Source organism: Neomonachus schauinslandi, chromosome 10 (genome assembly GCF_002201575.2).
Source record: "Neomonachus schauinslandi chromosome 10, ASM220157v2, whole genome shotgun sequence".
Classification (NCBI taxonomy): domain Eukaryota; kingdom Metazoa; phylum Chordata; class Mammalia; order Carnivora; family Phocidae; genus Neomonachus; species Neomonachus schauinslandi.
Genome location: NC_058412.1, coordinates 57,721,941 through 57,734,030, shown reverse-complemented (window position 1 = coordinate 57,734,030; position 12,090 = coordinate 57,721,941). Strand labels below are relative to the sequence as shown.

At 36.4% G+C, this 12,090-nt stretch overlaps 1 protein-coding gene across 1 annotated transcript in view; it reads right to left on the bottom strand.

Annotated features, from left to right (window-relative positions):
- The window catches only part of LOC110588787 (WD repeat containing planar cell polarity effector), a 341,481-nt gene that overhangs the window by 270,109 nt on the left and 59,282 nt on the right, over positions 1-12,090 (bottom strand). The window contains exon 9 of the mRNA XM_021699173.1: positions 9,754-10,363. Within this exon, the coding sequence (XP_021554848.1) occupies positions 9,754-10,363 (610 nt within the window). The remainder of the gene's footprint in view (positions 1-9,753; positions 10,364-12,090) is intronic.

Sequence of the window (12,090 nt, the reverse complement as noted above, 5' to 3'; positions counted from 1 at the left end):
GTGGGAGGGATGGGGTGGCTGGGTGACAGACGTTGGGGAGGGTATGTACTATGGTGAGCGCTGTGAATTGTGTAAGACTGTTGAATCATAGACCTGTACCTCTGAAACAAATAATACATTATATGTTAAAAAAAAAAAAAAAGATAGTAGGAAGGGAAAAATGAAGCGGGGGAAATTGGAGGGGGAGACGAACCATGAGAGACTATGGACTCTGAGAAACAAACTGAGGGTTCTAGAGGGGAGGAGGGTGGAGGGATGGGTTAGCCTGGTGATGGGTATTAAAGAGGGCACATACTGAATGGAGCACTGGGTGTTATATGCAAACAGTGAATCATGGAACACTACATCAAAAACTAATGATGTAATGTATGGTGATTAACATAACATAATAAAATAAAATAAAATAAAAAACAAAGCAAGAATGTCCTCTCTTGCCATTTCTATTTAATACTGTAGTGGAGAGCCTAGCTAATATAATGAGGGAAAAAACCAAAATAAAAGGCATAGAGGTTAAATAATAAGATGTAAAACTGTTTTTAATTGCCATCATCATAGTCATCTCAGAAAGTCCTAAAGAAAAAAAAAGAAGATAGTAGGAAGGGTAAAATGAAGGAGAGAAATCGGAGGGGGAGACGAACCATGAGAGACTATGGACTCTGAGAAACAAACTGAGGGTTCTAGAGGGGAGGGGGGGATGGGTTAGCCTGGCGATGGGTATTAATGAGGGCACGGATTGAATATAGCACTGGGTGTTATACACAAACAATGAATCATGGAACACTAAACCAAACACTAATGATGTAACGTATGGTGATTAACATAATAAAATTAAAAAAAAAAGAATCTACAAAAATATTATTACAACTAAGAAATGAGTTTAACAGGGTTGCAGGATACATGGTCAATATTTTATTTATTTTTTTATTATGTTCAGTTAGCCACCATATAGTACATCATTAGTTTTTGATGTAGCATTCAACAATTCATTAGTTGCATATAACACCCAGTGCTCATCACAACACATGCCCTCCTTAAGACCCATCACCCGGCTACCCCATCCCCTCATCCCTTTCCCCTCTGAAACCCTCAGTTTGTTTCCCAGAGTCCACAGTCTCTCTTGGTTTGTCTGCCTCTCTGATTTCCCCCCTTTACTTTTCCCTTCCTTCCCCTATGGTCCTCCGTGCTATTCCTTAAGTTCCATGTATGAGTGAAACCATATGACAATTGTCTTTCTCTGCTTGCATGGTCAATATTTTAAAATTTTATTTCTATATAATCCCAATGAACAATTTAAATTATAATTAAAAATACTATACTGTATTTTAGTGTATAGTGTAAAAATACAGTAGCACCCAAAACCATGAACAAAATATATATAAGAACTTTGCACTTAAAACTAAAAAACACTGCTGAGAGAAATTTTAAAAGATCTGAATAAATACAGAGAGATACTGTGTTCATAGACTGAGAGACTCAATATTGTTAAATTGTCATTCCACCCCAAATTGAACTATAGATTCAACATAATCCCAATCAAAATTTCAAGTGTTTTTATGAAACTGACTAGTTTTATTTTTTACTTTTTAATTATTATATTTTATTTTTTTTGTTATGTTAGCCACCATACATCATTAGTTTTTGATGTAGTGATCCAAGATTCATTGTTTTCATATAACACCCAGTGCTCCATATAGTACGTGCTCTCCTTAATACCCATCACCGGGCTAACCCATCCCCCCTCCCCCCTCCCCCCTAAAACCCTGTTTGTTTCTCAGGTCCATAGTCTCTCATGGTTCATCTCTCCCTCCAATTCCACCCCCCCATTTTTCCCTTCCTTCTCCTAATGTCCTCCATGCTATTCCTTATGTTCCACAAATAAGTGAAACCATATGATAATTGACTTCTCTGCTTGACTTATTTCACTTAGCATAATCTCCTCCAGTCCCATCCATGTTGATGTAAAAGTTGGGTATTCATCCTTTCTGATGGCTGAGTAATATTCCATTGTATATATGGACCACATCTTCTTTATCCATTCATCTGTTGAAGGGCATCTCGGCTCTTTCCACAGTTTGGCTACTGTGGACATTGCTGCTATGAACATAGAGGTGCATATGGCCCTTCTTTTCACTACATCTGTGTCTTTGAGGTAAATACCCAGTAGTGCAATTGCTGGGTCATAGGGTAGCTCTATATTTAATTTTTTGAGGCACCTCCACACTGTTTTCCAAAGTAGCTGTACCAACTTGCATTCCCACCAACAGTGTAAGAGGGTTCCCCTTTCTCCACAACCTCTCCAACATTTGTTGTTTCTTGCCTTGTCCATTTTTGCCATTCTAACTGGTGTAAGGGTTATCTCAATGTGGTTTTGATTTGAATTTCCCTGATGGCTAATGATGATGAACATTTTTTCATGTGTCTGTTAGCCATTTGTATGTCTTCTTCAGAGAAGTGTCTTTTCATATCTTCTGCCCATTTTTTGACTTGATTATTTGTTTTTTGGGTGTTGAGTTTGAGAAGTTCTCTACAGATCTTGGAAATCAGTGCTTTGTCTGTAGTGTCATTTGCAAATATCTTCCATTCTGTGGGTTGCCTCTTTGTTTTGCTGACTGTTTCCTTTGCTGTGCAGAAGCTTTTTATCTTCATGAAGTCCCCAAAGTTCATTTTGCTTTTGTTTCATTAGCTTTTGGAGATGTATCTTGAAAGAAGTTGCTGTGGCCGATGTCAAAGAGGTTACTGCCTATGTTCTCCTCTAGGAGTTTGATGGATTCCTGTCTCACATTGAGGTCTTTCATCCATTTTGAGTTTATCTTTGTGTATGGTGTTAGAGAATGGTCGAGTTTCATTCTTCTGCATGTGGCTGTCCAATTTTCCCAGCACCATTTATTGAAGAGACTGTTTTTTTCCCACTGCATATTTTTTCCTGTTTTGTTGAAGATTATTTGACAATAAATTCATATCTTTCAATAATCACTCTCAACGTGAATGGCCTAAATGCTCCCATAAAACGTCACAGGGTTGCAGACTGGATAAAAAAGACAGGACCCATCCATATGCTGTCTACAAGAGACTCATTTTGAACCTAAAGATACATCCAGACTGAAAGTGAAGGGATGGAGATCCATCTACCATGCCAACAGACGTCAAAAGAAAGTTGGGGTAGCAATTCTTATATCAAACAAATTAGATTTTGAAGTAAAGACTGTAGTTAGAGACACAGAAGGACACTCTATCATTCTTAAAGGGTCTATTCAACAAGAAGATCTAACAATTTTAAGTATCTACTCCCCCAACATGGGAGCAGCCACCTACATAAGCTAACTGTTAACCAAAATAAAGAGTCATATTGATAACAATACGTTAATTGTAGGAGACCTCAATACTCCACTCTCAGCAATGGACAGATCATCTAAGCAGAAAATCAACAAAGAAACAAGAGATTTGAATGACACACTGGACCAGATGGACCTCATAGATATATACAGAACATTCCACCCTAAAACAACAGAATACTCATTCTTCTCGAGCGCACATGGAACTTTCTACAGAATAGACCACACACTCGGTCACAAATCAGGTCTCAACCGATACCAAAAGACTGAGATTATTCCCTGCATATTCTCAGGCCATAATGTTTTAAAACTGGAACTCAATCACAAGAAAAAATTTGGCAGAAATTCAAACACTTGGAAGCTAAAGACCACTCTGCTCAAGAATGTTTGGGTCAACCAGAAAATCAAAGAAGAACTTAGACAAGTTCATCTTAAAATTTACATAGAAATTCAAAGGATCTAGAGTAGCCAAAACAATTTTGAAAGAGAAGAACAAAGTTGGAGAACAGTACTTGATTTCAAGACTTGCAGTAAAACTACAGTAATTAAGACAGTGTGGTACTCACTTAAGTACAGACATATAGATTAGTAGAAGAGAATAGAGTCTATTCATAGGAACATACACACATGGTCAAGGCAATTCAATGGAGAAAGGACGGTCTTTCCAACAATTGGGTCTGGGACAAATGAATATTCATATTTAAAAATTAATTTCAATCCATGCCTCATGCCATATGCAATAAATTAACTTGAAACAGACCATAAACATAATTCTAAGAGCTAAAACGATAAAACCTCTAGAAGAAAACAGTGTTAGTCAAACATTTCATACAGTACGTGAAAAACACAAGTCATAAAGTTTAAGAATTGAATTTCATTAAAATTAAAAACTTCTGCTACTCGAAACACACTGTTAAGTAAATGAAAAGGTAATTACAAGCTGGAAGAAAATATTCATAATACTAGTATCTTACAAAGAACTTGTATTCAGAATACATAAAAATTCTTACAACTCAATAATAAACAATCCAACTAAATTTTTTGGGCAAAAGGTTTGAAGACATACTTCATCAGAGAAGATACATCACAAATAAGCACATAAAAAGATGCTCAACTCCAATAGTCATCGGTGAAATGCAAATTAACACTATTACAAACCCATTAGAATGCTCCCAATTAAAAAGAACATTAATGCTAAGTGTTAGGATATACAGCAACTAAAACTCCAAAATAGTTTCTTATTCAGTTAAACATACACTTAGCCTATGGCCCAGCCATTCTACTCCTACGTTTCTCCCAAGGGAAATTAAAATATACATTGATATAAAGATGTGTACATGAAAGCACTGGCATTTTTATTGATATCAGCTTAAATCTGGAAACAACCCAAATGTCTATCAACATGTGGAACAATATTGTGGTTTATCTATACAATGGAATACTACTCAGTAATGTAAAGGAAAATTTACAGATATATACACTAATATGGAAGATTCTCACAGATAAATGCTGAGTAAACATAGTAAGATATTTAAAAAAAATACCTACTTTATGAGTCCTTTTCTATGAAATTCAGAAAAAGCAAATCTAATCAGTAATGACAGAAAGCAGGTCAGTGTTCTTTAGCTTTGAGGGAGATGGGGAATGGCTGCAAAGGGGGTTGAGAGAATTTTTTGGTGATGGAAATGTACTATATCTTGGGTCTGGTGGTAATCATGAGAATATATACATTGGTTAAAATTCATTAAACTGTACATTTGGAATGGGTAAATTTTATGTAAATTATACCCCAATAAACTTGATTTAAAAATCCATCAGCACTCCAGTTTAAAGAAAGCAGAATGCTATCTCAAATAACAGTCCATTTCAAGTGAAATGAGATCCAATTTTAAGATGAGCAGGCATCTAATGAATTATCTGACATTTCTTTCCAGCAGTAAGTTACCCCCAATTACCACTTGGGTAAAGTATATTTCAATAGCTTGATAAAAATAACTCTCTTGAAGAAAATATACTTCTTACAAAAATACTAAGAGAAAAATCATACTACTTGTTTTTTAGACAGAATGACACACACATGCACACATACATTTTGCCTGTAATTTTCAAAATCCTGTGAGAGGGAAGAGGTTAGCTTTAATTATTTCTTGCTTGATATAATCACTGGAACATTTAACCTTTTCCCAACTTTGCAGGCTCTAGTCAGAGCACTCCAGGTGGATGGAATACTATTTAAAACACCATGGGAAGGAGAGAGTGTGAGAGCACATGCCATGGATGGGGAGCTACACTCCTGCAAAAACAGCTGGGGAGATGAAGCCTGAGAGGCAGACAAGGGCTTATCAACCACTGAAGGATTTCAAGCTGGAGAATCCATGACCAAATCTGCAGTTAGATGACTCTGGTGGCAGTTCAGGGGATTAATTGTGGGGTGGGATGAGAAGATTGGAAGGCAGAAGATTATAGACAGAAAACTACTACTTGATCACTGCTTGAAAAACAGGGAAGGTCGAGATTAAGGTCATGACAGCAAGGCTGACAAGAGATGTTTCTGATAGTATTTAGAAGGCAGAACTGATGGGACTTGGTCACTGATTGGATATGGCCTTAGGGGTGAGGGAGGATTTTAGGATGATTTCTGACTTGGGATTCCATCTGAATAATTGTACCATCCACCAAAATGGAGAATATAAGAGAAGACACAGGTTTGGGGAGAAAGAAAATTAGAAATAAATTCTCAATCTGTATAAAATGGGAGAAGAGCTAAAAATGGAACCTTAGGGGGAGCCTCAGCATATTCATGAGTACGCAGAAGAAGAGCATGAAAAAGTGATGAAAAGGTGTATCCCAGGTCACAGAAGGCAGTATGATGAGAATTCTGTGACAGAATTGGTTGGCAAACATCAAAGGCTGAAAAGTCATCAAGTAACATAAAAGAAATATATGCATCAAGTAGGAAGTCTCTGGTGACCTTTCCAAGAGCAGTTCCCGGAGAACACTAAAGATCTAAGTCAGACCTTGATACTGTGAGGAATGAATGGGAAGTGAAGAAGCAGAGAAAGTCAGTGTTTACTATTATTTCAGTGAGTCTATGAAAAGAAGGTGAACATTTGATTAGTAACAGAGGAGAAACAATTCTAAGGAGAGATGTTTTATGGTGTGACTTGGGCTTGTATCTCCTGGCATAGCAAGATTCATGGGGGAATGGGGAGGATGACAAAGTAAAGGGATCCATAGGAATGTAGCGGGATGGAGACTGGAACTAGTGGTGGAACTAGTCTTAGACAAGAGGAAGGGCTCCTTTTCCACTGAACTGAGAAGGAAAGATTTATGTTCATGATAAGATTTATGTTCAAGATAAGTGGTTGGTTGGGGGGGTGGGTAGGTGGTGAGGAGCAAATAAACTTAATGAAGTGCCAATTAAAAGGTAAGACTCTCTGCTGAGAGGGCAGGGAGCTGATGATGTGAGTTTAAAGAGAGCTGTGAAAGTTGAAAAAGGTACTGATGAGAATGGAAAAGCTTTAATATCTCTGTAATATAATTAGGGACTCCTCTTTTGAAAGTTAATCTCAGTCTACATATGTGGAAATATGGGACAATGATTGCCAAGCAAAGAAATCTGATTACATTTTGCTTTATATAAAACAGTACTTCTTGGCTTCCATGTGGGAGGATGATACTTCTAGCTCCCTCCTGAGGAAGACATGCTCTTCAAATTTTTCTAACAGTAGTGATGGCCTTTTAATCCCCAAAACATTAGTGTGATGATTATAAGGATTTAGGATGGAAGTTCTAGCCTCGGAACAAAGTTTTCCTTCAACATTACATTGACCTATTCTAAAAGTCAAACTCCAAAAATCTTAGCATATTCGCACCAGCCACTGCCACGTTTACATGACAGCATTCTATTTTAAACTATGATCTATGTCAGCTTCTTAAATTTTAAGCTACACCTTGCATGTCAAATTTTCCAAAGGCTTGCATAACAAGCTTATGAAAAAAATCTCGTAAATGCTCCCTAGTGGAGAAACTGCACATGCAACTACCTGTTTATATATGCAGTAACTTGAATTATACATGAAAATTCCACATGGATGCCCAGAATCAGCACTGTGTTAATTCAAGAAGTATATTAAAATTTTTGGATGTATTTAGTAGCAGAACCTAAGAAAAATCTGTTCTTTAAACAGGGTTTTCTTTAAAAAAAAAAAAAAGATCTGTTAGTTGGAATCTACTGTTTCAAGGAATCGACTCTTTCTAGAAAAAATAATCTGTAATAAATATTGATCTTATAATACATTTTTTTTAATTCTGGGAAACTCCATATTTAGATCTTTTAAAGAGTCTGTAAGTCTGTAAAATTTCCCCTATCCCATAAAACTTAAGAGTCATATTGAAAATAAAATTTAAATGATAAATGTCAGTTGCAGAAGTTATCACCTTTTCATTTGAATGCTTGACTTCTATTGGATAATTCTCTTCCAAGAGACCTTCTTGGGAAAAGAGGTGACAGCCAACTCATTGCCTAATTGATTTAGGAACAGTGCCCAGGGAGACAGTCCAATTAAGTTTACAAGCTGGCAATTAGCAGGAAGCCCTCTAAATCCCTACACTGAGAGCCTGTTTACTTTAGTAAGAAGGCAAATGTGATAGAGATAGGAAGAGAAAGCTGTGCTTTTTGCAAAGCTGTTGTGAATAGGCCCACAAGGGAGGGCTGAAGAAAAGCTAGGTGTATGTGGGCAGACAGCCTTTTGTTTGACAGGTAACTGGGTAATTTAGAGAGAGAGAGAGAGAGAGAGAGAGAGTGAGTGAGTGTGAGTGTGTGTGTGTGTGTGTTTTAACAGACATGCAAAACAGCTAACATCCACTTTAATGAGTGTTGTGTATGGAGACATACAACTGTTAAACATGTAGCTGGGCAAAGTAGAACTGGATTACCTTATAATGAATGAGATTCCAAACATTTTTTTCTTGGACAACATGAATATTATAGATTTAGTTGCATTTTTATTACAGGGAGAGAATATAGCCCTCATGTTATATCCATTATATCTTTCAGGTTAATCAAGTCATTGTCAATTAGATTTATTTCATGGGTTCAATTTCAGAGGTAGATACACTACAAAAAAAAAGTAAACTGACAGCTATTTAACAAATACTTCATTCAATGTCTTTAAAAACTTAACTTCATATCACAGAGACAAATCATGTAATGGGTTTTAAAAATATATTTACTTTTCTGTGTTTTCAAGTTGTAATAAAAGGCATTAATTAAAATCTAGTTTTTAAACTTAAGTGAGGTTCTCTCAAGAATGTTAAGTTATACAAAACTACCTAAAGAATATTATAGGGCATAGCTGGGAAGGCAAAACTGCAAAAGACAAATCATACTAATACAATTTTGTTTTAAAGTTTCCTGGTTGAGGGGCGCTTGCTGGCTCAGTCAGTAGAGCATAAGACACTTCATCTCCAGGTTGTAAGTTCAAGCCCCACGTTGGGTGTAGAGATTACTTAAAAATAAAATCTTTAAAATCTAAAAAAAAAATCCTGGTTGAAATGAGCTATATTAATACATGATTTTCATAATATTGAAAAATCTTTTTCAATATTTTTATCTAAAAGGAAACAAAAAAAATTATACAACTCTCTGCCCAAATTCTCCAAACATTTGCTTTTTCTTCTTTTAAAACACTGGTCTTACACATTCCAATCTGGGAAGCAATGGATACTTATCATCTAAAATAATTTTTTAATAGAAAAAGTATTTTATTCCTATAACACTTTTTTTTAAGATTTTTATTTATTTATTAGAGAGAGAGAGAGTGCATAAGAGAGCACAAGTGGCAGAGAGAGAGAAGCAGGCTGCCCATTGAGCAGGGAGCCTGATGCGGGGCTCGATCCTGGGACTCTGGGATCATGACCTGAGCCGAAGGCAGCCACTTAACTGAATGAGCCACCTTAACTGAAGGTACCCTAACACAGAACTTTTTAATGGGCATAGTAAGTACTTTTAAAATATTCACATATGTATTTATTTTGGAAAGTATCAAATGTGGAAGTTTAAGCTTTTCATGCATCACAATGGGCAATTAGTGCAATTTCCAAATTCTTCACTATCTAATGTTCCTTAACATTTAGAAAATCACCCACAAAGCTTTCTTAAAGAAACTATATGAGGGCACCTGGCTGGCTCAGTTGGTAGAGCACGTGACTCTTGATCTCAGGGTCGTGAGTTTGAGGCCCAGGTTGGGCATAAAGATTACTTGAAAAAAAAAAAAAGAAACTATATGAAATATTTGAAAGGCAAACCTATTTATGGAATAACATAGAAAACCTCCATTTCTAGAATGGTTTTATTCTCTTAATCATAACATCATCATAAACATTTTAATTTACTTACTCACCAACTTCCTTGACTTACCAAGTTTAAACAAAAGTGCACCCAAAGGTCCTCTGTCAAACCTGAGGAAGAGGAGATCATAGATGTCCCCACATTCTGGCTTCTGAGAAACCACCTGAGGAGCTATCCACTGCATTTGAACAAGACTGCTGGAAATGTCAAAGAATTTATTGAACTGCAGAATCTCCCTGGGTGAGCGGTCTTCAGCCAGGAGCTGGATGTTAATAGGGGATAAAGCCATATCAAAAATCTGAAGCTCCCCTTGGTTGCTGCCAACTAGTAGAATGGCGCCACTTGGGTGGCAGCTTATTAATGAAGGCAAAAGTTCAGCCTGGGCTAAGAGAGTTACTCTACGGTGAGTTTCATAAAGAATCACTGAAGAATCTTCACAGCCCAGAATCAGTTTGTCTTCAGTAACATTCCTGCAGCAGCTAATGGCCTTTGATCTTAGTGGTATTCTGGTTACTGATATACACTGGATTTTGTTCCGAACGTATTCGTAGATGCAGCTGTCAGCCATGGACTCTTTGTCTACACTGATGGAGCGCTCCACTGTCAACACCTGATAAGGCTGTTTGGTGCCAAAGCGAATATCCAGTGGATCCCATTCTGTGCGGACACAACTCAGAACCTGCAAGAAATTTATCAAGTATGTTCATACAGACCTTGGTTTTTCTTCAGCAGTCACACACAGGCCTGCATATTAATCCAGCATCCTACTGAAGAGCATCAATTATCACCCGAACCATCAGCAACATGTAAGTATGTATGTGCTATATATATTTGTATATATTTCTCTCACATAGAACATCTATAAATATATATAGCACATATAGAACACAGCTGCAAAATTGTAAGATTTTAACATTAACACGTTGTTTTTGAAAGTCTGTAAATAACTTAAAGACAAATATGTTCAATATATAAAAATTAATAAAGTGGCCTTTTACTAAGCAGAATATCTAAAAACATCAGAAGTTTAATTTTTAAAAGAATGAATAAAGGACTTTAAATAATTTAGCTAATCTCATTCCCACCCACTAGCGTTCCCAGTTCTGAAATTTTTGGTAAATTACTTACCAGAATACTTCTAATTAGTAAGGTAGGGTAGGTAAAGGAAAAAACTAGAACCCTGTTAAAACAGTCTTCTGGAGGGGCGCCTGGGTGGCTCAGCTGTTGAGTGTCTGCCTTCGGCTCGGGTCATGATCCCAGGGTCCTGGGATCGAGCCCCGCGTTGGGCTCCCTGCTCGGCGGGAGGCCTGCTTCTCCCTCTCCCACTGCTTATGTTCCTGCTCTCGCTAACTCTCTCTCTGTCAAATAAATATAAATCTTAAAAAAAAAACAAAAACAAAAACAGTCTTCTGGAAATATTTTACTATCAGAAATGATCTGAAGGTTGTTAAGTATATAAATGACCAAGAGAAAGAAATGTTATATAATAATATAATGCACTGGTTTTAAAATAAAACAAACAAAAAAAAATAAGACCTGATAAATAATATGGTTTGTCAATACTGACGAAGTAAAATTTTTAAATCGTCTTTATTGTAGAAAGAAAAGGCTACAAGGAACACCTGGGCAGAAGAATAAAGAAATAAAACAACAGACCATTCACTTTATTTTTATGTAAATGTGGGAGGCCAAGAACCTGGAGAGTATTATTAAAGAGGAGATTATCTAACACTTGGTCAAAAACTTTAAAATCAGATGTAGAAACATTAAAAAGCATGTTTCTACACATGTGACAAAATTTTAGAATTATATACATACACACACAAAAGTGTATGTAAAGTATGATGATATTCAACTAAGTCCTAAGTCAGAGTTAATAGTATTATACCAAGGTCATTTTTCTGGATTTGACAATGAACTACAGTAATGTAAGATACTATCATTGGAGCAAATTGGGGGAAAAGTACAGGGAATTTGCTTTTAGCAATTTGAGCAGTTTCTTGAGAGTCAAAACATTTCAAAATTTAAAGTTTCACTGTTTTTTGTTTTTTAAAGCACAAATAGCTATGTTGCATAGTGCTTGGGGATAGGAAGGAGGGACTGATGGAATTTTTTAAAAAAAATCCATCCTATACATCATCACCTAATTAATCTCCCTAAAGTAAATGTTTTCATCCTTACTCCCCTGTTCAAACCCTTCTAATGAATTAAATTTGTATTCCCCTGCTTAGAATGCAAAATCCTGTAGGACCTATATCCAATTCCTTCCCTCCCTCTCACTCTCTTTCCTGCTCTTGATTTTCTTTTTTATCTAATAAATATATGAATATGAGCTATGTGCCAGGTACTGGTCCTAGGTCCTGGGGATACAACAGTAAGTCCTCAGTCCCAGAGAATGTGCACTCA